Source organism: Ornithorhynchus anatinus, chromosome 9, assembly GCF_004115215.2.
Source record: "Ornithorhynchus anatinus isolate Pmale09 chromosome 9, mOrnAna1.pri.v4, whole genome shotgun sequence".
Taxonomy (NCBI): domain Eukaryota; kingdom Metazoa; phylum Chordata; class Mammalia; order Monotremata; family Ornithorhynchidae; genus Ornithorhynchus; species Ornithorhynchus anatinus.
The window spans coordinates 5,311,715-5,336,320 of NC_041736.1; the positions used below are offsets into that span (position 1 = coordinate 5,311,715).

The 24,606-nt window shown below is 53.3% G+C and overlaps 1 protein-coding gene across 2 annotated transcripts in view; it reads left to right on the top strand.

The window, feature by feature from the left end:
• The first annotated feature begins 2,785 nt into the window (after positions 1-2,785).
• KIF5C (kinesin family member 5C) overlaps positions 2,786-24,606 on the top strand; it is a 59,354-nt gene continuing 37,533 nt past the window's right edge. Inside the window, exons 1-3 of one of the 2 annotated variants that reach the window (XM_029072168.2) lie at positions 2,786-2,987; positions 19,769-19,859; positions 23,256-23,329. In XM_029072168.2, the coding sequence (XP_028928001.1) occupies positions 2,862-2,987; positions 19,769-19,859; positions 23,256-23,329 (291 nt within the window). In that variant the 5' untranslated portion in view covers positions 2,786-2,861. The remainder of the gene's footprint in view (positions 2,988-19,768; positions 19,860-23,255; positions 23,330-24,606) is intronic. The other variant, XM_029072167.2, reaches the window with a different exon arrangement.

A 24,606-nucleotide genomic window follows, 5' to 3' on the forward strand; every position in this document is an offset into this window, starting at 1 on the left:
TTAAGCGCTTAGTAGGTGCCAAACGCTGTTCTAGACACTGGGTTGAGTTAGAGAAGCGGCGTGGCTCGGTGGCAAGAGCCCAGGCTTGGGAGTCAGAGGTCGTGGGTTCTAATCCCGGCTCCACCGCTTGTCAGCCGTGTGACTTTGGGCAAGTCACTTAACTGCTCTGTGCCTCAGTTACCCCGTCTGTAACATGGGGATGAAAACTGCGAGCCCCACGTGGGACAATCTGATCACCTTGCATCCCCCCAGCGCTTAGAACAGTGTTTTGCACAGTGTAGGCGCTTAACAAATACCACTAATTACTATCACAAGGTGATCAGGTTGTCCCACGTGGGGCTCGCAGTCTCGATCCCCATTTTACAGATGAGGTCGCTGAGGCCCAGAGAAGCGAAGCGACTTGCTCAAGGTCACACAGCAGGCAAGTGGTGGAGCAGGGATTTGCGAGCCTGTGGTTGAGTAGGGACTGTCTCTAGCTGTTGCCGCATTGTACTTTCTAAGCGCTAGGTACAGTGCTCTGCACGCAGTAAGCGCTCAATAAATACGATTGAACGAATGAATGCTTAGTACAGTGCTCCGCACGCAGGAAGCGCTCAATAAATACGATTGAACGAATGAGAGCTTAGAACAGTGCTCTGCACGCAGTAAGAGAAGCAGCGTGGCTCAGTGGAAAGAGTCCGGGCTTTGGAGTCAGAGGTCATGGGTTCGAATCCCGGCTCGGCCACTTGTCAGCTGTGTGACCGTGGGCCAGTCACTTCACTTCTCTGGGCCTCAGCGACCTCATCTGTAAGATGGGGATTAAGACTGGGAGCCCCACGTGGGACAGCCTGCGTCCCCGGTGTCCAACCCAGCGCTTAGAACAGTGCTCTGCACATAGTAAGCGCTTAACAAATACCAACATTATTAGTAGTAGCAGTAAGCGCTCAATAAATACGATGGAACGAATGAAAGCTTAGAACAGTGCTCCGCACGCAGTAAGTTGCTCAAAAAATACGATTGAATGAATGAATGACTGTTTAGTACAGTCCGTGGCACATAGTAAGGGCTTAACAAGTGTCATTTTTTTAAAAAAAAGTCACTTAGCTTCTCTGGGCCTCAGTTTCCCCGTACGTACAAGGGGGCCGAAATATCCGTTCTCCCTCCTACTCAAGCTGTGTTCAACCATGTCCCGCCTTCGTTAACTGTGTCCAACCCGATAATCGTGTATCTGCCCCAGTGTTCATGACAGCGCTTGGCACACGGTCCACGCTTAACAGATACCATAAAAAGTCACGACTTTTGTGGGCCTCGGTTTCCTCCTACTTAAAATGGGGGTGAAATATCTGTTCTCCTTCCCACTCTGGCCCCGAGTCCCAGGTAGACTGTGGACCGTGTCTAACCTGAGGATCTCATATCCGTCCCCCGGGGTTTACCGCGGCGCTTGGCACATAATAGACGCTTAACACATACTCTTTTTTAAAAAAGTCACAGCTTCGGTGAGCCTCAGTTTTCTCACACGTCAAACGGGGATGAAATATCGGTTCTCCCTCCTTCTCCGACGGAGAGCCCCACGCGTCCAATCGGACGATCTAATCAATTAATTAGCGCTGACTCTGTGCCGAGCACCGTTCTAAGCGCTGGGGGAGACCCAGGGGAATCGGGTGGTCCCACGTGGGGCTCACGGTCTTCATCCCCATTTGACAGACGAGGTCACTGAGGCCCGGAGAAGCGAAGTGACTCGCCCACGGTCACCCGGCTGACCAGGGGCAGAGTCGCATCCGACGATCGAGAAGCGGCGGGACTCAGCGGAAAGAGGCCGGGCTTGGGAGTCAGAGGTCGCGGGTTCTCATCCCGACTCCGCCTCTTGTCAGCTGGGTGACTTTGGGCCGGGCGCTTCACTTCTCTGGGCCCCGGTGACCTCCTCTGTCAAATGGGGAGGGAGGCTGCGAGCCCCACCACCTGGGACCACCCGATCACCTCGTGTTCCCCCTTGCGCTTAGAACAGTGCCTGGCGCGTAGTAAGCGCTTAACAAATGCCATCATTAAGGTGACGTCACGGGGGGGGTCCTGGAGGGGGAAGGTGACGTCGCGGGGGTGGGGGGGGGGGGCGCCTGGCCGGGCTGTGACGTCACGGGGGTCTGGAGGGGGAAGGGGGCCTGGCCGGGGCGGTGACGTCAGGGGGGTCTGGAGGGGGAAGGTGACGTCACGGGGCGGGGGAGGGGGCCTGGCCGGGGCGGTGACGTCCCGGGGGTCTGGAGGGGGAAGGGGGTCTGGCCGGGGCAGTGACGTCACGGGGGTCTGGAGGGAGAAGGTGACGTCACGGGGGCGGGGGGCTGGCCGGGGCGGTGACGTCCCGGGGGTCTGGAGGGGGAAGGGGGTCTGGCAGGGGCAGTGACGTCACGGGGGTCTGGAGGGGGAAGGTGACGTCACGGGGGCGGGGGAGGGGCCTGGCAGGGACGGTGACGTCCCGGGGGTCTGGAGGGGGAAGGGGGTCTGGCAGGGGCAGTGACGTCACGGGGGTCTGGAGGGAGAAGGTGACGTCACGGGGGCGGGGGAGGGGGGGTCTGGCCGGGGCGGTGACGTCCCGGGGGTCTGGAGGGGATGGTGACGTCCCGGGGAGGGGGGAGGTGACTGGAGGGGGCGGGGGGGCCGGAGGGGCTGTGACGTCACGGGGGCAGGGGTGGTGACGTCACGGGGCGGTGGGTGGGTGGGTGGGGGGGGGCGGCGCCTGCGGGCCGTCAGCCCGGCCGAGGACCTGCCCGGGAGGGGCGGAGCGGGGCGGCCGCTCCCCTCGGTGCGGTGCTGCGCGGTGCGGTGCGGTGCGGTGCTGCGCGGTGCGGTGCGGTGCTGCGCGGTGCGGTCCTCCCCGGGGCGGCCCCGCCATGGCCGATCCGTCCGAGTGCAGCATCAAGGTGATGTGCCGGTTCCGGCCGCTGAACGAGGCGGAGGGGCTCCGCGGGGACAAGTTCAGCCCCAAATTCAAAGGCGACGACACCGTGCTCATCGGGGTGAGTCCCGCCCCGGCGCCCCGTCCCGCCCGCGGGACACCCCCTTCCCCCCACCCCCGCCCCCCGGCCCGTCCTCTCCCTGCCCGTCGCCCCCCTGCCCGTCGCCCCCTGCCCGTCGCCCCCTGCCCATCCACCCCCTGCCCATCCTCTCCCTGCCCATCGTCCCCCTGCCCATCGTCCCCCTGCCCATCCTCTCCCTGCCCATCGTCCCCCTGCCCATCGTCCCCCTGCCCATCCTCTCCCTGCCCATCGCCCCTGCCCATCGTCCCCCTGCCCATCGTCCCCCTGCCCATCGTCCCCCTGCCCATCCTCTCCCTGCCCATCGCCCCTGCCCATCCGCCCCCTGCCCATCCTCTCCCTGCCCATCGTCCCCCTGCCCATCGTCCCCCTGCCCATCCTCTCCCTGCCCATCCTCTCCCTGCCCGTCGCCCCCCTGCCCATCGGCCCCCTGCCCATCGGCCCCCTGCCCATCGTCCCCCTGCCCGTCGCCCCCCTGCCCATCGGCCCCCTGCCCATCCTCTCCCTGCCCATCCTCTCCCTTCCCATCGCCCCCCTGCCCATCACCCCCTGCCCAACCTCTCCCTGCCCATCCTCTACCCTGCCCATCCTCTCCCTGCCCATCGTCCCCCTGCCCATCCTTTCTCTGCCCATCGGCCCCCTACCCGGCCTTTCTTTCTCTGCCCATCCTTTCTCTGCCCATCGGCCCCCTGCCCACGGCGCCTGCACTAGCGCGGCCCGAGCCCCATTGTTGGACCGTGGGGGGGGGGGGGTCGTCGCCTGGGCTTCTCTCTATGGAGGGGGGGATGGGTCCGGTGTGTGTGTGTGCGTGCGTGTGTGTAGGGGCGGGGGTTGGGGAGGGGGGTCTCTGAACCATTGTTTCCGAGGCTGGAGCCCACCCCCAGCCCCCACCCCCCACTCCGCTCTCCCTCCCAGCGGGAGGGGTCGGGGGGCCGGGGAGGGATGGATGGGATGGAGGGAGGAGGGACGGGGGGATGGAGGGATGCAGGGATGCAGGGAGGGATGATGGGATGATGGAGGGATGGGGGAGGGATGGAGGGATGGAGGGATGGGATGATGGAGGGATGGAAGGAGGGATGGGATGATGGAGGGAGGGAAGGAGGGATGGCATGAGGGAGGGAGGGATGGAGGGATGGGATGAGGGAGGGAAGGATGGAGGGATGGGATGATGGAGGGAGGGATGGAGGGATGGGATGATGGAGGGATGGGGGATTGGATGGAGGGTTTGCCGGGCTGGCTGTGGTCCCGAGGCGTGGAGCTCCCGACCCCCATTTATTACCCGCCCCTCCCCCCCCATAATCATCTGCTGTACAGACACACACACACACACACACACACACACACACAGAGACACCCAGACAGACACGTTCCAGAGCGGAGAGACAAAGAGAGGCTCTGCCCCTCCCTCCTCCCTCCCCCCGCCCCGGATCCTCTTCTTCATTAGATTTTTGTGTCTCTCTCCTTTATTTTATTTTCTAAGGGGGGGGGTCCAGAGACCAAAAGGTCAAACCGAACCTCTGCGGGGGTCATCTAGTGTGTGTGGGGGGGTCAATCCTTACCACCCCTCCCCCCCACCAGAAAACCCAACCACCCATCCACCTGTCCCCTTCCCCCCGACCCCGACCCCGGGACCGCTCTCTTGGCCCCGGGGCTGCGAGGGGGGGGGGAGGGCTCGACCCCCCCCGTCCTCCCCTCCCCTCCCCCTCCCTCCATTGCGCTGCCCCCTGCGCTGCCCCGCACTTTCCTGGCGGGCTGCTTGTGCCTGCGCTGCAGCGGCCTGCCGCCCCCCTCCCCCATCCCCCCCCCCCCCAGCATCGCGGACGATGAGGTCACCCTGCTCACTGCACATGCGCCGACTCACCCCCCTTCCCCTCCACCCCCCATTCATGGAGGCATTTAGGCCGAGTGATTGATTGGCAGGTGTCAGCCGCCCGCAGAGGGGATGGGGGGGAGGGGGCTTTGGGGACCCGGGCCGGACTGTCCGGGCTGCGGACCCGGCGGCCTTCCCTCCATCCCTCCATCCCTCCATCCCTCCATCTCCTTCCCTCCATCTCCTTCCCTCCATCCCTCCATCCCTCCATCCCTCCATCCCTCCATCTCCTTCCCTCCATCTCCTTCCCTCCTCCCTTCCTTCCCTCCATCCCTCCTTCCCTCCATCCCTCCTTCCTTCCCTCCTCCCTTCCTTCCCTCCATCCCTCCTTCCCTCCATCCCTCCTTCCTTCCCTCCTCCCTTCCTTCCCTCCATCCCTCCTTCCCTCCATCCCTCCTTCCCTCCATCCCTCCTTCCTTCCCTCCTCCCTTCCTTCCCTCCATCCCTCCTTCCCTCCTTCCCTCCATCCCTCCATCCCTCCCTCCATCCCTCCTTCCCTCCATCCCTCCATCCCTCCATCCCTCCATCCCTCCTTCCCTCCTTCCCTCCACCCCTTCCTCTCTCCCTCCCTCCCGGCCTGGTCAGCCCTGCCAGGACCGTGGCCAACCGCGGCTTGTCCCCTCCCTCCCCCCCGCGGCCAGCGGGCACTCATCGATGGATCGATGGATCGATCGATGGATCGATCGATTCCCATTCATGTCCGTCTGCCCCTCTGGACCTTGGGCGCCTTGCGGGCAGGGACCGCGTCGGGTTATGGACGTACTGTGCTCTCCCCAGCGCTTAGGATGATGCTCTGCACAGGGCGGACGCTCAGTGAATACGACCGAATGAATGCAGCTACCATTCCTTCATTCAATCGTATTTACTTACTGTGTGCGGAGCACTGTGCTAAGCGCTTGAAAGTACAGTTCCCACGCTGTTGGACTCTCCCGGGCGCTTAGATCAGTGCTTCGCCCACCGTACCTCCGCTCAATAAATACCACTGATTGACGGATGAGGACAGCGGAGGCTAAAAAGCAGGCCGCCCCAAGGTCAGTCGGGTCACGATCCTGCAGTGGTTAAAACGGCTCCCCCCCCCCCTCCCCCGGTAATAATGATGGTATCTATTAAGCGCTTACTCTGTGCCGAACGCTGTTCTAAGCACTGGGGTAGATACGAGGTAGGCAGGTTGTCCCACGTGGGGCTCCCAGTCTTCATCCCCATTTTCCGGAGGAGGGAACTGAGGCCCAGAGAAGTCAAGTGAGTTGCCTAAGGTCACACAGCAGACAAGGGGCGGAGCCGGGATTAGAACCCGTGACCTCTGACTCCCCAGCCCGGGCTCTTGCCGCTGAGCCACGCTGCTCTTCAATAGCAATAAAGCCCCCCTCCGGGGGTGGGCGGGAAGATTGGGGGGGGGGGGGTCCCCTCACTTTCCTCGGCCTGACCCCACCTCCCCCTTCGGGCCGTCCCATCAGATTGATTGATTGATTCCTTTCTTCATCTTTTGCTTGGATTACCCTCTGTTTTATAAACTCGTCGTGGAGAGGGGTCGTGTCTGCCATCTCCGTACTCCCCCAACCGCTTAGTACAGGGCTCTTGGATACGGTAAGCGCTTGAGAAATGCCATCGATCGATTGATCGATTGATTCCTTCTTGCTCCCAATTTTGCCGGAGCCGCGTCTCCGCCCCTCCCCGATTCGATTCTAAGTTTCTCAAGGCCAGGGACATGTTCCCAAGTGTCCAGTACAGGGCTCGCCACACAACAGACGCCCGGTAAATACTGCTGAAGAGGAGGAGGATGCAAGGAGGGGGGCCTGGAAAGGTGGGGGTGCAACTGCTTCTATTCGGGGCACCCCCAACATCCATTCATTCGTTCAATCGTATTTTTTGAGCGCTTAGTGTGTGCAGAGTACCGTACTAAGCGCTTGGAAGGTAACGATAATGTTGGTATTTGTTAAGCGCTTACTAGGTGCCGAGCACTGTTCTAAGCGCTGGGGGGGAGATGCAGGGTCATCAGGTTGTCCCACGTGGGGCTCACAGTCTTCATCCCCCATTTTCCAGATGAGGGAACTGAGGCACAGAGAAGTTAAGTTCATTCGTTCATTCAGTAGTATTTATTGAGCGCTTACTCTGTGCAGAGCACTGTACTAAGCGCTTGGAACGTACAAATCGGTAACAGATAGAGACGGTCCCTGCCCATTGACGGGTTTACGGTCTAATCGGGGGAGACGGACAGACAAAAACAATAGCAGTAAATAGAATCAAGAAATAGAAAAATAGAACCGTTTTACAGATGAAGGAACTGAGGCACAGAGGAAGGGAAGTGACTTACCCAAGGTCATACAGCTGACAAGCGGCGGAGTCGGGATTAGAACCCATGACCTCTGACTGCCGAGCCCAGGCTCTTTCCCCTGAGCCACACTGCTTCTCAATCCTATTTACTGTACAATTGTAAGTACAGTTCAGCAACACTCACCGGGAGGAAGGGTGGAGCCCGGTCTAGTGGATAGAGCCCAGGCCTGGGAGTCAGAGGGCCCTGGGTTCTAATCCCGGCTCCGCCGCTTGTCTGCTGAATGACTTTGGGCAAGTCACTTCCCTTCCTCTGTGCCTCAGTTCCTTTATCTGTAAAATGGGGATTAAGACTGTGAGCCCCAGTGTGGGACAGGGACTATGTCCAACCTGTTTACTTTGCATCTGCCCCAGTGCTTAGAACAGGGCCTGGCATTCGGTAAGCACTGAACCACTTAAAAATGAATAGATAAAGGAGCCTTGAATGACCCAGCCCAGAGAACCAAAACAACACTTTGATTACAGGGGCCCATTACATGCCATAAATCACTTTCGCCCTACCTCCCTTTGTGCCCTTAATTGGTTCCGAGATAACTGATTATTAAGGGAAAGCGCGTTTACCAGTCTAGTTTCCGATGGGAAATTATTTTAAGTGCATCACTGTGTTCCCAAGATCCCTTTAAAAATGACCAAAATAATCTGAATGGGCGAAAAAACAGTGATAAACACAATACTTGTAGTTTCGGGATCAAATAGCAACGTAAAGTTAGAGGAACGATAGATTTTTAATGAGAGGTTTTTATCCTCTAGACTGTTTACTTGTCCCGGGCGGGGAATTGACTTGTCCCAGCTCTGTCATTTTGTACTCTCCCAACCTCTTAGTAAAGTGCTCTGCATACAACGAGCGCTCAGTAAATAGGATTCCTTGATTGCTTCTCTGCGAGAAACTGCCACTGTTGAATGTTAAATTTCCACGGGTTGTTCCACTCCGACTCAGAGTACTTTAAAGGTTGAGGAGGAGAGGAAGAGAGGTGCTTAAGTCAAAATTAAGGGAGGGAAGGGAGAGGAGCCCTGGAAAAGATGAGTAGCCTGAAAACGGTATCCCCCCCCCCCCCCAACAACAAACATCAATCAGTCCTATTTATCGAGCATTTAGTGTTTGCAAAGTACCGTTCCGAGGGCTTGGGGGAATCCACAAAATCTTTGCCTTCAAGGAGCTCACAGACCAGAGAAGGGGGGAGACAGGCTTTAAAATCCATTACGGTGGAGGGAAGGCATTGAGTATAAGGCTATATACATTTGCGCTGTGAGGATGGTAGGGGGTTGGTGGGGATGGTATAATGTTAATATTTGTTAAGCGCTTACTAGGTGCCAAGCACTGTTCTAAGCGCTGGGGTAGATACAAGGTCATCAGGTTGTCCCAAGTGCTCATAGGGTTAAAATGGCAGAGGGTTTTAGGAAGAGTCTTTTAGCTGGGAAGTTCACTGATCTCTCCATCAGCTTTGCAGATTAAAAAAGAAAAGACACCACCTAAGATTTTCCTAGTCTTCCCTCACCCCGATTTCAAGAACTCAATTAAATATGCTAATGGAGTATGTCATCATTTGATTAAATCCTGGAAAAGCATGGAAAAATCAGTGGGTTCTGGGCATTGCCCACTGAGCGGGGGGCATCGCATAGGTGTTTATTATGGTGACTTGGTTCCATCAGGCCCTCTCCCCTGTCTTCCCTTCCCTCCGTCTTTGTCAGTCAAAGAGGTCCAGCTTCCACCACTCTTACTTTTCCAGTATAGCAAGGGTGAAGTCTGGGTATTCAATCATTCAATTATATTTATTAAACAGTTCCTGGGTGCAGAGCGCTAGTACTAAGCACTTGGGAGGGGACAAAATAACAATAAACAGACATATTCCCTGCCCACGACGAGTTTACAGTCTCGAGGGAGCTTACAGTTTAGAGGGTATCCTGTGTCCCTCTCCTCCCACCCCCATCACCACCCCTGGCCCTGGTCTCTGTCAACACCAACTCCAACTGGATACCGGGTAGGTTGCTAAACACTGGGGCCCATTAAAGAACACTCAGTCCCGACCCTCAGGCGATTTACAGTCCAACAGGGGCAATGTTCCTCCTAAACAAGGCCACACCTGGGGGTATAAATAAGACCCGAGCTTTGTAAGAGCGAGACGGAGGGGAAGAGAAGCGTCTTTGGACCGGCCTGGCAGTGATGGCTGGGGAATTCCCTTTCCTCATCTGTTCCCTCAGGATATAAATCTATTTCTGCTAGACTGTGAGTTTCTCGAGGGCCAGGATCAGGCCTTAACCCTCTCACTTATTCCCCCCACCCCCGGTTGGTAGAACAGAAGAGTGGGTCTGAGATGTCATAACCATCACCTTAGGAGCTGAAATATTACTGGTCCATCCAGGCCTTGGGTCTGTATCCATGGCAACAGGATGCTTGGAAGAACTGGCTCAATCAGGCGAATGCTGGTGGCCCTCCTGGTTTCTCTCTCCGTCCCTGACTTTCCCCTCTGGTCACCCATTCTGGGCTGGTTGGACCCCCCCCCCACAATGCCCTGGGGGAAATCAATCCATCGAATTTATTGAGGACTTACCGCGTGCAGAGCCCTGCCCTAGGAGCTTGGGAGAGTACAATATAACAGAGTTTGTGGACACGTTCCCTGCCCACATTGAGCCTGTAGTCTAGAGCAGCGTGGCTCAGTGGAAAGAGCACGGGCCCTGGAGTCAGGGCTCATGAGTTCGAATCCCAGCTCTGCCACTTGTCAGCTGTGTGACTGTGGGCAAGTCACTTAACTTCTCTGTGCCTCAGTTCCCTCATCTGTAAAATGGGGGTTAAGACTGTGAGCCCCACGTGGGACAACCTGATTCCCCTATGTCTCCCCCAGCGCTTAGAACAGTGCTCGGCACATAGTAAGCGCTTAACAAATACCAACATTATTATTATTATTTATTAGAGGGGAATGAATTCCACCTGCTGACACCGAACTGGGTGAGCCTCAGTTTTATTCGTCTCATCAGACAATCCGTCGATTGTATTTACTGAGCGAAAGCACCGTACTAAGCTCTCGGGAGAGTTCAGTATAGCAGAGTTGGTTAGAAACATCCCCTGTGGGCGGGGATTGTAGCTCTTTATGGCCGTATTGTGCTTTCCCAAGCGCTCAGTACAGTGCTCTGCACGCAGTAAGCGCTCAATAAATGCGATTCAATGTGCCCTGCCCCAGTGCACTTCCCTGCCCTCTCACCGTCGGCAGTGAATTATTGTTTCTCCCAAAGAGGTGTAGAGTTTGGATTCTGCCTCCGGCACCATTAGGGTGTTCACTGACGGTCCTGAGAAATCGTCTAGACTGTAAGCTCTTCGTAGTCTACTAACTCATTCATTCGATCGTATTTATTGAGCGCTTACTGTGTACTCTACTGCACTGAGCGCTTGGCAAGTTCAATCCAGCAAGTGAAGAGAGACAATCCCTGCCCACGACAGGCTCACAGTCTACTGCCTCGATTGTATCAAACTTTCCCAAGCGCTTAGTACCAACCCATTCGCTGGACCTTGATCTCGTCTCTCTCGCCATGGACCTCTCGCCCACGTCCGGCCTCTGGCCTGGATCGCCCTCCCCGTTCATATCCGACAATGACTCTCCCCACCTTCAGAGCCTTATCGAAGGTGCATCTCCTCCAAGAGGCCTCCCCTAAGCCCTCCTTTCTCTGCTCCCCCTCCCTTCTGCATCAATTAAATAATAAATCAATAAGAATGATATTTGTTAAGCGCTTACTATGTGCCAAGGGCTGTTCTAAGTGCTGGGGGAGATACAAGGTAATCAGGCTGTCCCACTAATCCCCATTTTCCAGATGAGGTAACTGAGGCACAGAGAAATTAAGTGACTTGCCCCAGGTCACACAGCTGACAAGCGGCAGAGCCAGGATTAGAAACCCAGATTAGGATTAGAAGATTAGTAGAGTGTTCTGCACACAGTGATGCTCAATAAATACCATTGATGATGAAGAGATGAAGACAGAGAGAGAGAGATCAGTCGACACATTCTACCATTTGAGCAATTCTTCCTTTTATTTCTGGATTATCTAACATCTGTCCCCCCTGCTGGATTGTCAACCCCTTGAGGGCGGGCATCATGCTTTCTGTCTCATTTTTTCTTTTCCAAGCATTTAGTCCAGTGCCCTCCCTGCTCACAGCAGGCTCTCAGTACATCCCCTGGATTGACTCATGTCCCCTACCGAGGGAGAGTTTCTGTGGCTGTTTCCCTACAGGATAACTTGTCTTGGACTGGTCTGAAAGGAAGGTGAGGTCTCTCAGCCCCTGGGGACCAGAGGCGGGACGCAGCGAGGACGGTTCCTCCCACGAGGCCAGATTTGTTGCCATAGAAACACTCATCTGGCTGAAGGAGAGGCTTTTTCACCGACCACCCGGTGTTGGTTGGCGTCCTTTGGGGCAAAATCTGGGCTGCACCCACGACTTTATGCCTGGAAAAAGAGACCTGGGGGAATCATGAAAGAAAACCTGCCTCGCTGCATCTGACCCCTGAAAAACACGGTTTTATGCATCTCTGGGTCACAGATGGCCGCTGGAAGATCTAGCCAGTTGCCGTAGACTGGGGTATACCGAGATGGCCCCCCCAAAATCTGCTCTCGGAAGAGAAGGGAGAAGCTATGGCAATTTAAAGTAGAAGGAACACATCTTTAGGCTATATGTTTTTTCATATTCCATTTATCACTAAAAGTCTATCTGAGGACCAGAATGGGGAGAGGAATGAAACCCAAAGCAAGATTGGGGTAAAAGCTGGTTCTCTTTGGAGATGATAGCATCTCGAGGGGAGGGATCTTGTCTATCCACTCTATTTTATTCCCCCAAGTGCTTACTACAGTACTCTGCCCACAGTAAGTGCTCAAGCCAGTCAGGCAATCAGTCAATAGTATTTATTAAGCGCTCATATGTGGCCCAGTGGCTAGAGCCCAGGCCTGGGGTCAGAAGGACCAGGGTCCTAATCTCGGCTCTGCCACATGTCTGCCGTGTGACCTGGGCAAGTCGCTTTGCTTCTCTGCCTCAGTTCCCTCATCTGTAATGTGGGAATTAAGACTGCGAGCCCCATGTGGGACAGGGACTGTGTCCAACCTGATGACCTTGTATCTACCCCGGTGCTTAGTACAGTGGCTGGCACAGAGAAGCGCTTAACACATGGCATTAAAACAAATACCACTGATTGAGCGAGGAGCTCAAGGCTGTGCTCTTGCTCACTGTGGCCACTGGAAGCTTTCTCCCGATAAGGTGTTCGATACAGCGCGTGGTGTAGTGGATAGAGTACAGATTTGGGAGTCGAAAGGTCATGGGTTATAATCCCAGCTTGGCTGCTTGGCTGCTGTGTGACCTTGGGCAAGTCACTTCACTTCTCTGGGCCTCAGTTATGTTAGCTGTGAACTGAAGATTGAGACCGTGAGCCCCACATGGCACAGGGACTGGGTCCAACCCAATTCGCTTGTATCCACCCCAGTGCTTAGTACAGTGCCTGGCGCACAGTAAGCGCTTAACGAATACCACAATTATTATCATTATTACTACAGTGTAGAGAGCCCCAGGTGGGTGATCAGAAAACCCCCATCCAATCACAGCTGTATAAAACCTGGGAGGCCTACGTGTTATAAAGCTTTCAGAGTTTTTTATTTTTGAATGAAGGAAGAAATAGCTTAAAGGAAATCTGTCTTTCGGTCTTGCTTGTCTTTCTTGTGCCTGTACTGAGGCACAGAGAGGTTAAGTGACTTGCCCAAAGTCACACAGCTGACAAGTGGCGAAATAGGGATTAGAACCCCTGACCTCTGACTCCCAAGCCTGTGGTCTTTCCACTAAGCCACGCTGCTTATCCTCGACTCCTCTCTCTCATTCAACCCCAATATTCGATCTATCACTAAATCCTGTCGGTTCGACCCTCACACCATCGGTGAAATCAGTTTTTTCCTCTCCACCCAGGTGCTACCATGTTATTCCAATCACTTATCCTCTCCCGCTTTGATTACTGTCTCAGCCTCCTTGCCGACCTCCCAGCCTCCTGTCTCTCCCTTCTCCAGTCCGTACTTCGCTCTTGCTGCCCCCATCATTTTTCTCCAAAAACGTTCAGGCCATGTTTCCGCACTCCTCAAGAACCTCTAGTGGTTGCCCATCCACCTCCGCATCAGACAGAAACTCCTTACCTTTGGCTTTAAAGCAGTCGGTCACCTTGCCCCCTCTTACTTCACCTCGCTGCTTTCCTACCACAGTCCAGCCCGCACGCTTCCACTCCTCTAATGCCAACCTTCTCGCTCTACCTTGAGCTCCTCTTTCTCACTGCTGACCTCTCTCTCGCCCACGTCCTTCCTCTAGCCTGGAAAGCCCTCCCTCTTCATATCTGACAATGACTCTCCCCACCTTCAAAGCATTCTTGAAGGCGCATCTCCTCCAAGAAGCCTTCCCTGACTGAGCTCTCGTTTCCTCTTTTCCCGCTCCCTTCTGCAGTCACCCTCACCTGCTCCCTTTATTCGCCTCCCCGGCCCCCAGTCCCATGGCACCTGTGTACATATCAGTAATTTATTTACTTATATTAATGGTTGTCTCCCCCGCTAGACTGTAAATCTGTTGTGGGCAGGGAATGTGTCTTTTATATAGTTGCGTCGTACTCTTCCAGGCGCTCAGTTCAATACCTTGTACTCAGTAAGTGTCCAGTATATACGATTGATTGATTGATGATTGATTGAGCATATGCTGGGAGCCTTGAAAGTAAACAGGCCCTGCCCTTGAAGGGCTTCCCATCTGATGAGGACTCAGGCAGGCAGGGCATGTAGACTTAAGGAAAGAACAGCAGGTAAAATGCAGGCGATAACTGTGAAAGTATGGAAAAATGTCATCAATCAGTACTTGCATCAATCAACTAATCAATGATATTTATTGAGTGCTTAATATGCGCACAGCGCAGTTCTAAGCACTAGGGAGAGAACAATAGAACAGAATTAGCAGACAAATTCATTGCTATAGCCCTAAATACTAAGGGCAGCTGGGATGGGGGAGGAGACATTGGGAAAGTTTTAGTTTGGAAACACCCCCCCCCGTGGAGGCACGGAGGTGGTCTGTGGTGTGAGCATCGAAGGGAAAAATCCTTGTCCCAAACCTGCCTAGCCTGGCTGCCCATTCGCTGCCCATTTTCTCCGGGTGAGGGAATTTAGCATGTTTGTCAATGGATCACTTCCTTCCTACACTGAGCATCCGAGGCAGGGCGAGCTCTAGAGGGGAGCGGGAACGGAACATCAGAGGAAACCTAAAGAGGGAAACTAGCACACCGTGAAAGAGGGTTGGCCGCTACATTTAAACGAATGTGACGAGAGCAGGCATGGCATTCCCTTCAGTCATTTGTTTCCAGGTTGCGCCGTTCCGTGAGAGCAAACGGGAACAGGGTAGTGTCTTCCAGGATTAAATTCCAGGAGCCCCTGGTGTCCATCTTTGTTCCCCCCTCTTGCTCTGGACTGCAGTTTGGTTCTCCCTGGAGTTTGCCCAGGGGGGACTAGAGCTATTTCAGAGGTCTGTCGGGAAGAGGCCTGCCACAACTTCAAAGCGCTTGGGAGTTTTGGTGGGTGGGGAGGGGGGAACCCTGCCCCGGCCTCTGAGTGTTGACCGGGATTTCCTCCACCATCTGGAGCCGAAGTTCAGGGTGGAGCTGAGAGTGTTCAGAAGCACTTGGCAACCATCTTGCCTCCGTGAAAGGGTTTCTGGGCTATCTAGTCCTAAAATGGCAGCGGTAGTGTATTCCGGGGCTAAATTTCCCAGAAACCTTTGTCAGGGCTAAGTCCCTCTCTCCCTCATCTTCCTCCCCACCTTGCTGTCACATGTAAGCCCGTCTTTGGGCAGGGATTGTCTCTATCTGTTGCCAAATTGGACATTCCAAGCACTTAGTACAGTGCTCCGCACATAGTAAGCGCTCAATAAATACTATCGAATGAATGAATAGTTGGGTTAGGGCCTGAGATGGGTACCAGTTGAAGCTGCCATTTATGTTTTTGGTTTTTTAAATGGTATTTGTTAAGCCTTTACTATGTGCCGGGCACTCTACGAAGCCCTGGGGTAGATACAAGCTAATCAGATTGGACAGAGTTTATGGCCCACATGCGACTCACGGGCTCAATCCCAATTTTACAGATGAGGTCACTGAGGCAGAGAAGTTAAGTGACTTGTCCAAGGTCACACAGCAGACAAGTGCTGCTTCATATGGCCTAGTGGATAGAGCTTAGGCCTGGGAATCAGAAGTTCCCAGCTCTGCCACTTGTCTGCTGTGTGACCTTGGGCAAGTCACTTCACTTCTCTGGGCTTCGGTCGCCTCCTCTGTAAAATGGAGATTCGGACTGTGAGCCCCATGTGGGACATGGACTGCGAACAGTGCCTGGCACATAGTAAGCGCTTAACAAATACCTTTAAAAAAAAAAAGCTCTGCCACTGGCTTCTTTTGTTACATGGGCAAGTCACCTTGCTTCTATGTACCTCAGTGTCCTCATCTCTGAAATGGGGATAAAATTCCTGTTGTCCCTCCCACTTGGTTGTGAGGCCTGGGTCGGGCAGGGACTGTGTCTCACCTTCTCTCATTCAATCGTATTTATCGAGCACTTAAAGTGTGCAGAGCACTGTACTAAGTAAGCATTTGTTTATCTCGTAACTACCCCAGGACTCGGCACAAAGTGGAGCGCAGAATAAGCAGGTAATAAATATTATTAAATAGCGTCCTCCCAGCACCATCAGAATGGTCAGGTTGCAGGAGAAAAGTATGTTGGAACGTCAGCAGGATCTAGCTAGACAGTACGGAACGTCCTTGGACAACATTAAACTTTAATAGCTCTTGGAGTACATAGGGTAAAAAGAAACATTAAGCGGTAATGCGAACGCACATTCGTAGTGGGTTTTTCCTTTTAGCGTTATTGGAATTCTTTGCTAGCCATCGGCTTGAAATGCCAAATTCCCACTGCAGTTGGTAGAAGAGAAGATTCATTCTGTGCTGAACTGAAGTAGGAACAGCCGAGGAAATAAATTCACGTTGCTGTCAAACTTTATGTATTGGACCTTCAAGTGCCATTTAATGTAAATTTCCTGCTGCCGTGCATCCATCAAAAGTCAGGGGACTTGGGTCTAGTTCTGGCTTTGCCCCTTGCTTTCTGGGTGACCTTAGGCAAGTCACTTAACCTCTCAGTTACCTCATCTGTAAAATAGGGATTAAGACCGTGAGTCCCATGTGGGACACCTGATGACGTGTATCCGCCCCAGCGCTTGAACGAGAATAGTTCTTGGCACATAATAAGCGTTTAACAAATACCATTAAAACAAAAAAACCGAAAACCTCCCGGGGGCTCAGTTTCCTCACATGTAAAATGGGGACAAAATACCTGCTCTCCCTCCTTTTTCGTCTGTGAGTCCTGTGTGGAACAGGGACTGTGTCCCATCCGTTTAAGTACTCTGCGTATTACGGTACTCAGCCCACAGGAAGCACTTAATAAATACCATAATAAACAAATCCCAGCTCCAAACACCTTTGCCTTTCTGACTTAGCCTGATGCTGGTGAGGCCTGAATTGCCACAAAAATTCCTGGAACAAATTCCTGGGTCCTCAGCGGGCTGAGGAGGGTGGAGTGTTGTCAGGGCCGTGAAGGGTCATGGGGAATCCGGGAATTTCCTCTGTGTACCTGAAGGTGTTCCTCGGGCAGGCAGAGCCAGATTTTGCCAGCTCATCTTTCTCTGGCCCCTTGCACTTCAGTGCACCGAGTTCTGCTTTCTGGGCCTCTCGGGGAATCGATCGATCGATGTTTTTTTACTGAGCGCTTCCCGTGTGCGAAGCAGTGGAATGAGTACACGGGAGAGTCCAATATAACAGAGTCGGTAGACATGTTCCCTGCCCACAGTGAGCTTACAGTCTAGAGGGGACTTCCAATGTAGAAGGGAAGAGTTGTTGAGGAGAGTAGGGAGAGGGCCAGCAGCAGTGGTGGTTGAGAGAGTTGCCTTGGGTTCGTGAGACTTGGCAGAACCTGTCCTGGATGCGGCTAATTTTTTTTTTTTGACCGTATTTGTTAAGCGCTTACTATGTGCAAGGCACCATTCTAAGTGGTGGGTTAGATACAGGATGACCTGGTCGGACACGGTCCCTGTCCCACCTGGGGTTCGGAATCTTCGTCCCCATTTTTCAGATGAGGGCAACCCGAGCCTCACGTTGAGTCTGCGCTATCTACTGCTCAGGGTGGCCCTCCACCCTACCGCTGGCCGGGCTGAGGCCGGATTGCCGGGGGTCACCCACCTAACGCTGCTCTGTGAACGGCTCCCGGGCCGGGCGGTTGCCCTAGTCCCGCGCTCTCCGCCCGAGGTAACTGGCGGCAGCGGGAGCAGGGGTTATTTTCGGCGGAGGGACAGCAGAACCCACGATCCGGGATTCACCTCTCCATCGGCACCAGAGGCCAGAACGAGCCGACCCGGGGAGCAGCCGGGTGGTGGTGGGGAAACAGCAGTGATACTACTTGCAGTCTTTTGTGCTAGAAACTCATATTTCCACTGCACCATTGCGATGGAATATGTGGAAGAATTAGGGAGCATTCTTCCCCCAAGAGTTCGTGCCGATATACCTTATACCTTGGTGTGAGTAGAAAAAACAGATTCACATGGAGCTGATCAAGGCGTTATGCTGTTATGTTTCGCAGCTTCTGCCTCAGCCTGACTGCACTATAATCAATCAATCAATAGTATTTACTTAACGCTTACTGGGTAGAGAGACTGTTCTAAGCACTTGTAGAGAACAATAGAGTAGATAGACATGATATCTTCCCCTCAAGGAGCTCACAGTCCGGAGGGGAAGACAGACGTTAAACTAAATTACAGCTAGGGGAAGCAGCTGGGTATAACGACGTGTCCGTAAGTGCTGTCGAGTTGGAGGGAGGGTGAGTCCTGAAATGCTTAGAGAGTGGGACGTAAGTTCTAAAGTGATGCAGAAGGGTGGGAGATCGGGATGGGGAGTGGAGAGGCTGATCAGGGAAGGCTTCCTGGAGGAAGCTTCTAGAACGTAAACTCCTCTAAACTTGTTGTGGGTGGGGAATCTGTCTGTGTAGTCTCTCCCAAGTGCTCAGTACCCTGCTCTGCACATAGTAAGCGCTCACCGACTGATCGATTGATTGAAAGGTGATATTAGTAGGCCTTGGAAGATGGGGAGGGAGGTGGTCTGTCAGATATCGAAGTTCCAGGCAAGAGAAGGGGCTCGATCAAAAGAGGGGAGATCAAAGCTCGGCGAATAGGTTGGTATTTAGAGGAGCCGAGTTTGCCAACTGGCCTGGAGCCTGGAGTTAGGAGTTTCTCTTTGATGCGGTGGTGGATGAGCGACCATTGGAAGTTTTTGAGGAATGGGGAGACGTGGGCTGAGTGCTCTTTTTTTCCTCGAGAAATGAGCCGGGCAGCGGAGTGAAGTGCGGACTGGAGAGGAGAGAGGCTGGAGGCAGGGAGTCAGCGAGGAGGAGGCCCGGCGCAGTAGTCGAGATGGGATCGGACAGTGTCCGGATCGGAGTGGCGGCAGTTTGGCTGGATCGGGGGGATGTTGTGAAGATGGAGCTGAAAGGACTTGGTGATTGGCCGACTGACCGGTCAAGTTCTGGACCAGACCGAAATTGGTGCATCTGCTATTTTTGGATCAATGGATCAATCACATGAGCGCTCACTGTGCCTGTCTGTCTCACCCTCTAGACTGTAAGCTCATTCGGGGCAGGGAACGTGTCTGCTAATACTGTCGTTATTGTCACTTCACTTCTCTGGGCCTCAGTCACCTCACCTGTAAAATGGGGATTAAGACTGTGAACCCCATGTGGGACAGGAACCGTGTCCAAACTTGATTAGCTTTATCTCCCGCAGAGCTTAGCACAGTGCTTGACACACAGTAAGTGCTTAACAGATGCCATCATTATTATTATTATTATTATTATTACTCTCCCAAGACTTAGTACAGAGCTCTGCCCATAGTAAGTGCTCAACAGATACCATTGGTTGATTGGCATAATGCTTGACGCACAGTAAGCGCTTAACAAATGCCATCATTATTATTATTATTACTCCCCCAAGCATGTAGTACAGTGCTCTGCACATAGGAAGTGCTCAATAAGATTGATTGGTTGATTGAAGAGCCCTGTCGGAAGCACAATATAGCAGAGTTGGCAGACACGTTCCTTGCCCACAACGAGCTTACGGAAGTTGCGGTGTCCGGGCACGACTGAGGGATCGGCTCCTGGACTCTCTCCCAGATTCCCGGGCCGCGGGTCTGCCCGGAGGACTCGGCTAGGGTGACGGTGGCTTGTGCAGGCGGGACCGCTCTCCCGGCTGTCAGGAGTGAGAGGGCACGATGTCGCACGTGACAAAGTGAAGGCCGAATTTAACTCGTGGGCCAAGCTGCCTCCTGGGAGTAGATGTGCCCCCTGTTAGGCGGGGCAGGGGAAGGTGCTTCATGAGGAAAGGGGATTTTGTGGCCGGCCGGTGGGCGGGAGGATGAGATGGGAGAAAGAACGGCCATAGTGGCGGTCAGGGCCGTGGGATCCGGGCCCCGCTAACGCCCCCCCCCCTCCTCTCCTCTTCCAGCAAGGGAAGCCGTACGTCTTCGACAGGGTGCTGCCACCCAGCACCAGCCAGGAGCAGGTCTACAATGCCTGCGCCAAGCAGATCGTCAAGGGTGAGTTGAAGGGAGGGGGAACTGAGAGGGAAGGGGGTCGGGGAGGGCCTGAGGGACCAGTGCGGGAAGCTGAGAGGAACAGGGGAGGGCTGAGGTGAAGCAGGAGGTGGGAGCGAGGGGGGAGGAAGGGGAAACTGAGGGAGCAGAGGTGGGGAAGCAGGAGAGGGGAGTGGAGGGACAGGAAAGGAGAACTGAGGGAGCTGAAGAGAAGCAGGGGAGCAGAGGGGAAGGAGGAAAGTGGAGGCAGAGAGGGCAGGAAAAGGGGACTGAGAGGGGAGCTGAGGTGAAGCAGGAAAGGGAAGAAGAGAGGGCAGGAAAGCCGGACCGAGGGAGCAGGGGATTGGACCTCAAGCAGGACGGGTGAGTGGGGAGGGCGGGCGGTCAGTCACTCTTATTTACTGAGTGCTTACTATGTGCTGAACACTAAGCGCTTGGGAGAATACAATATAACAAGCACAATCCCAGCGCACAGTGAGCTCACAGTCTAGAGGGGAGACAGACATTAATATAAATAAATATAAAAATATTAATATTTATTAATACAATTACAAATCAGACATAGGTGCTCCGGGGCTGGGATGGGGGATGAATAAAGGGAGCGAGTCAGGGCGACGCAGAGGGAACAGGGGAGCTGAAGTGAAGCTGGAGGTGGGAGTGAAGGGGGTAGAGAGGGAATCTGAGGGAGCGGAGGGGGTGAGCTGAGGGGAGCAGAAGGAAAATGCCTGCTAAGTGGATTTTAATTGCTTCTGTTGCTTTGAAACATTTCCCGTGGAGAAGCTTAGCTCCTTGACTCTTCTCTGCTTTCACTTAGCCCAGTGTGAAGTGAGGATGTAGGTGGCTTGGGGTAATTAAAGGCAGAATTTGTAAGGCTAATGGGATTGGGACCGAGGTTTACGCAGCGGTCGTGGAGGGAATGGGGCTCTGAGTTGGAATATGAGTTTGTTTTGCCCTCTGGCCAGAATCTGATTGGAATAGTTTTTCCCCAAATCCCCCAACTCCAGACCCGAGGCACCCTCTGAAAGTCACTAACTCCCAGAAGCCTCTCCTGACCGATCCCTCTCTTCCTGGTCGTATCACCCCTCAGCATGTATTTTCATTTATTTCATGCGTTCGATCGTATTTATTGGGCGCTTACTGTTTGCAGAGAACTGTACTAAGTGCTTGGGAGAGAAGAGTATGACAGTAAGCGGACACATTCCCCGCCCACTCTGAGCTTCATGCTTTTGCTTTCATCCCCACAAGACTTATGTCCATATCTTGTCGTGGGCAGGGAGCAACTCTGTTATAGCGTACTCTCCCAAATGCTTAGTACAGTGCTCGGCACACGGTAAGTGTTCAGTAAATACCGTTGACGATGATGATATCTTAGTTCATTAACTTTCACCTAACTGTAACTTATTTTAATCAGTCAATCATATCTATTGAGCAATTACTGGGTGCAGAACACTGTACTAAGCACTTGGAAGAGTACAGAATAACAATAAACAGTTACCTCCCCGGTCCACAGTGAGCTTACGGTTTAGTGGCGAGACAGGCATTAATATAAATAAATAAATTACAGATATGGACATAAGTGCTCTGGTGCCGGTAGCGGGGGAATGAATAAAGGAACAGGTCAGGGTGATGTAGAAGGGAGTGGGGGAAGAGGAAAGGAAGGCTTAGTCAAGGCCTCTTGAAGGAGTTGGGCCTCCTGCCTCCCTAGCTCCATTGTAAGATCCTAGGGGGTAGGGATCATTTCTATTACTTCCATCATATTCTCCCAAGTGCTCAGTACAGTGTTTAGCACACTGTAGTCACAATAAATACTAATGACTGATATTTGTTTTGGATCACTTACATCGACACTCCTACTCTTTTGCCTATCGTGCATTTGGTAGCTTGGGTCTCTTGGACTGTAAACTCCTGGATGACTCCCTTCTGCTTCCAGATGCTCAGTACAGTGCTTGGCACACTGTAGTAGAAGCTCAGTATATGCTGTCGACGGTGACGAGATCCTATTCTGTGTCTTTATGTCTTTATGAAGGCATGGTTATCCCCATTTTACAGAGGAGGAAACTGAAGCTCAGAGAGATTAAGTAACCTGCCTGAGGGCACAGAATGGCTCAGATCTATAATCATTGAATGACATTTATTGAGTGTTTACTGAATGCAAAGCACTGTACTCAGCACTTGGGAGAGTACGATACATCAGAGTTGGTAGATGCGTTCCTAACCATAGTGAGCTTAAAGTTTACAGATGAGCTTACCAGTCTAGAGATTGTTACTTGAATATTCTGATTTATAGTCCTGAACTTTTTTTTTCTTTCTCATATTCGTTAAGTGCTTACTGTGTGTCACCCACTGTTCTAAGCCCTGGGGTTGGTATAAGTTAATTAGGTTGGAGACAGTCTCTGTCTCGCATAAGGCTCACAGTCTAAGTAAGAGGGAGACCAGGTATTTAGTGTCCATTTTACAGCTGAGGAAACGGAGAGAAGAAAAATGACTTGCCCACGGTCACAGAACAAGCAATTGGTAGAGTCGGGATTAGAACCCAGGTCCTCCGACTTCCGGGCCCGTGCTCTTCCCACTAGGCCATGCTCCTTCTCCTCTGGAGTACACTGCCTTCCTAGGATTCAGAAATGGTCGGGGAAGGTTCGTCTTTTTTTAAAGCAATGGGGGAAATGGGAGGTGATGAACCATTCCGTCTCTATGAACTTTCTGCAGTATTTATCCTGCAGAGACTGAGAAGTAGGGAGGCCTACTGGAAAGAGTCAGAGGAACTGGATCATTCATTCATTCAATCGTATTTATTCAGCGCTTACTATGTGCAGAGCACTGTACTAAGCGGGGATCCTAATCCCGACTCTGCCATTTGCCTACTGGGTAACTGTGCTCTTAGATTGTGAGCCCTGTGTGGTACATGGACTGTGTTCAGTCTGATTGTGTTGCCTCTACCCCAGTGTTTAGGACAGTGCTAATTATTGTTTAGGACAGTACTAACTCGGCAGTTGTTGCCCAGTTGTGCTTCCCAAGCGCTTAGTACAGTGCTCTGCACACAGTAAGCGCTCAATAAATACAACTGAATGAATAAATGAATGAGTGCTCGGCACACAGTAAGCACTTAATAACCACTACAATTATTATTAATACCGTTCCCTCTATCAAGAGTAGGCTTTCTGGTTTCCTCTATTTTTTTTTTCTGGCTCCCCTTGTCTTTAATTTTTTTATCTTTTCTCTATGTTCGTCCTCCACCTGGATTGCGAGCCCCACGTAGGACAGGGACAGTGTTTGGAAAGCCGATCACCCGCACGCTCAGCACTGTGCCTGGCACAAAGTGAGCGCTTTATAGATCCAAAACTAACTGGAAAAAAGAATCCCAAGACTTAAGATGTTTGTCTTTCTCTCTCTTGTCTACAGATGTTCTGGAAGGTTACAATGGAACAATCTTTGCCTATGGCCAGACCTCTTCAGGGAAAACCCACACTATGGAGGTGAGGGTGTGGGAGGGAGTGTGTGTATTCCACGATGCAAATGGCTGTTGGACGCCTTGAGCTAGTGGTGCCTGAGCTTTGTGGGTTTAAAATAGCTTGGGGCTGCTGCAGATGGCTTCCTCCCCAGGAGCCCATGCTTCCATCTGCTAAAATAACACCAGCCTGGGAGTCTGGGATCTGGATGGGACTGGTCCACTAGAAGAACCTGAAGGGATGGAGGGGCATCCGGAGCCTGAAGTGGTTTTGCAATTATGAAAGTCCTCTGCTCCCTGACCTCTCTCTGAGGGACTCATCCTGAGGAAGATGTCGGGTGGGCTTTGCATTCAGTGCTTCCTAATCGAGAGAAGAGGATCGTGGGAGAGGGCTGTCACCTTGGGGGATGGGTCCCCGCAAAAGCACATCAGGGAGATTCTAACTTTAATCCTCCTTTTCTGCCTTCTGCTCAGCTGGGTTCTGGGGCTAATCCTCTGGGAGGTTGGGGATTGGTTAGCCCCTGAGCTGCAGGGAGGGAGGACGGGGAAGGAAGCTTTCCTCGAGGCATCCGAGTGGCTTGTGACCAGGCTCCTTTCCCCTCTGTGCCAGTGAGTGGTTTTGTTCACGAGATGCCTCTGGCCCAGTTCCCTCCGCTGGCTAGTGGTTTTTCTCCCTGATGCCGATAGCCTTCGTTGGGACTGAGGAGTCCGGCACGCCAGCTGGTCCTGTGGGGCTGTTCTGGCCTGCTTTGTTCTCCCGAAACGAGCCTGCTGACCAGGTCACCGAGGCTGTGGGGCGTTCCCTCCACCCCCCACCCCCTTACTCCGTGGGACTGTCCTCCGTGAGGAATTGGTGGCTGGGGTTGGGGTGGGCTCTCCAGATTTGGGTGGTGGGGGGAATCCACTGTACCGAGCGCACAATGGGAGCTTTAACCAGCGGTGATGTCTGAGGGATGGAGCCTCGGTGCTTTCTCCCCCAAATCTCAGGAATGTCCTTCCCCCTCCCAAACCTCCACCATGGGAAAATGGCATCTGGGTCCCTAGTTTGGGAAAGGAAAGGAGGCCGGGCGGGTCAAGGAGCCTGGGCAGTGGAAAGCAGGGCACCGCAGGGGCCGTTTTGTTCTTGGTTGAGCCTGTCCTTTGGGAATTCTCCTGCCCTAATTAAGCAGCCTCTTGGCTTCAGGGGCAGAGGCTGAATCTCTTTGAGGTAATCCACAAAAATAAAAGAAATCGAGACTATGATCGGGAGGAGGGGGAGGAGGAACGATTCCTTGTCAAAGCAGCAGGGTAGAATTAGGATTGGAA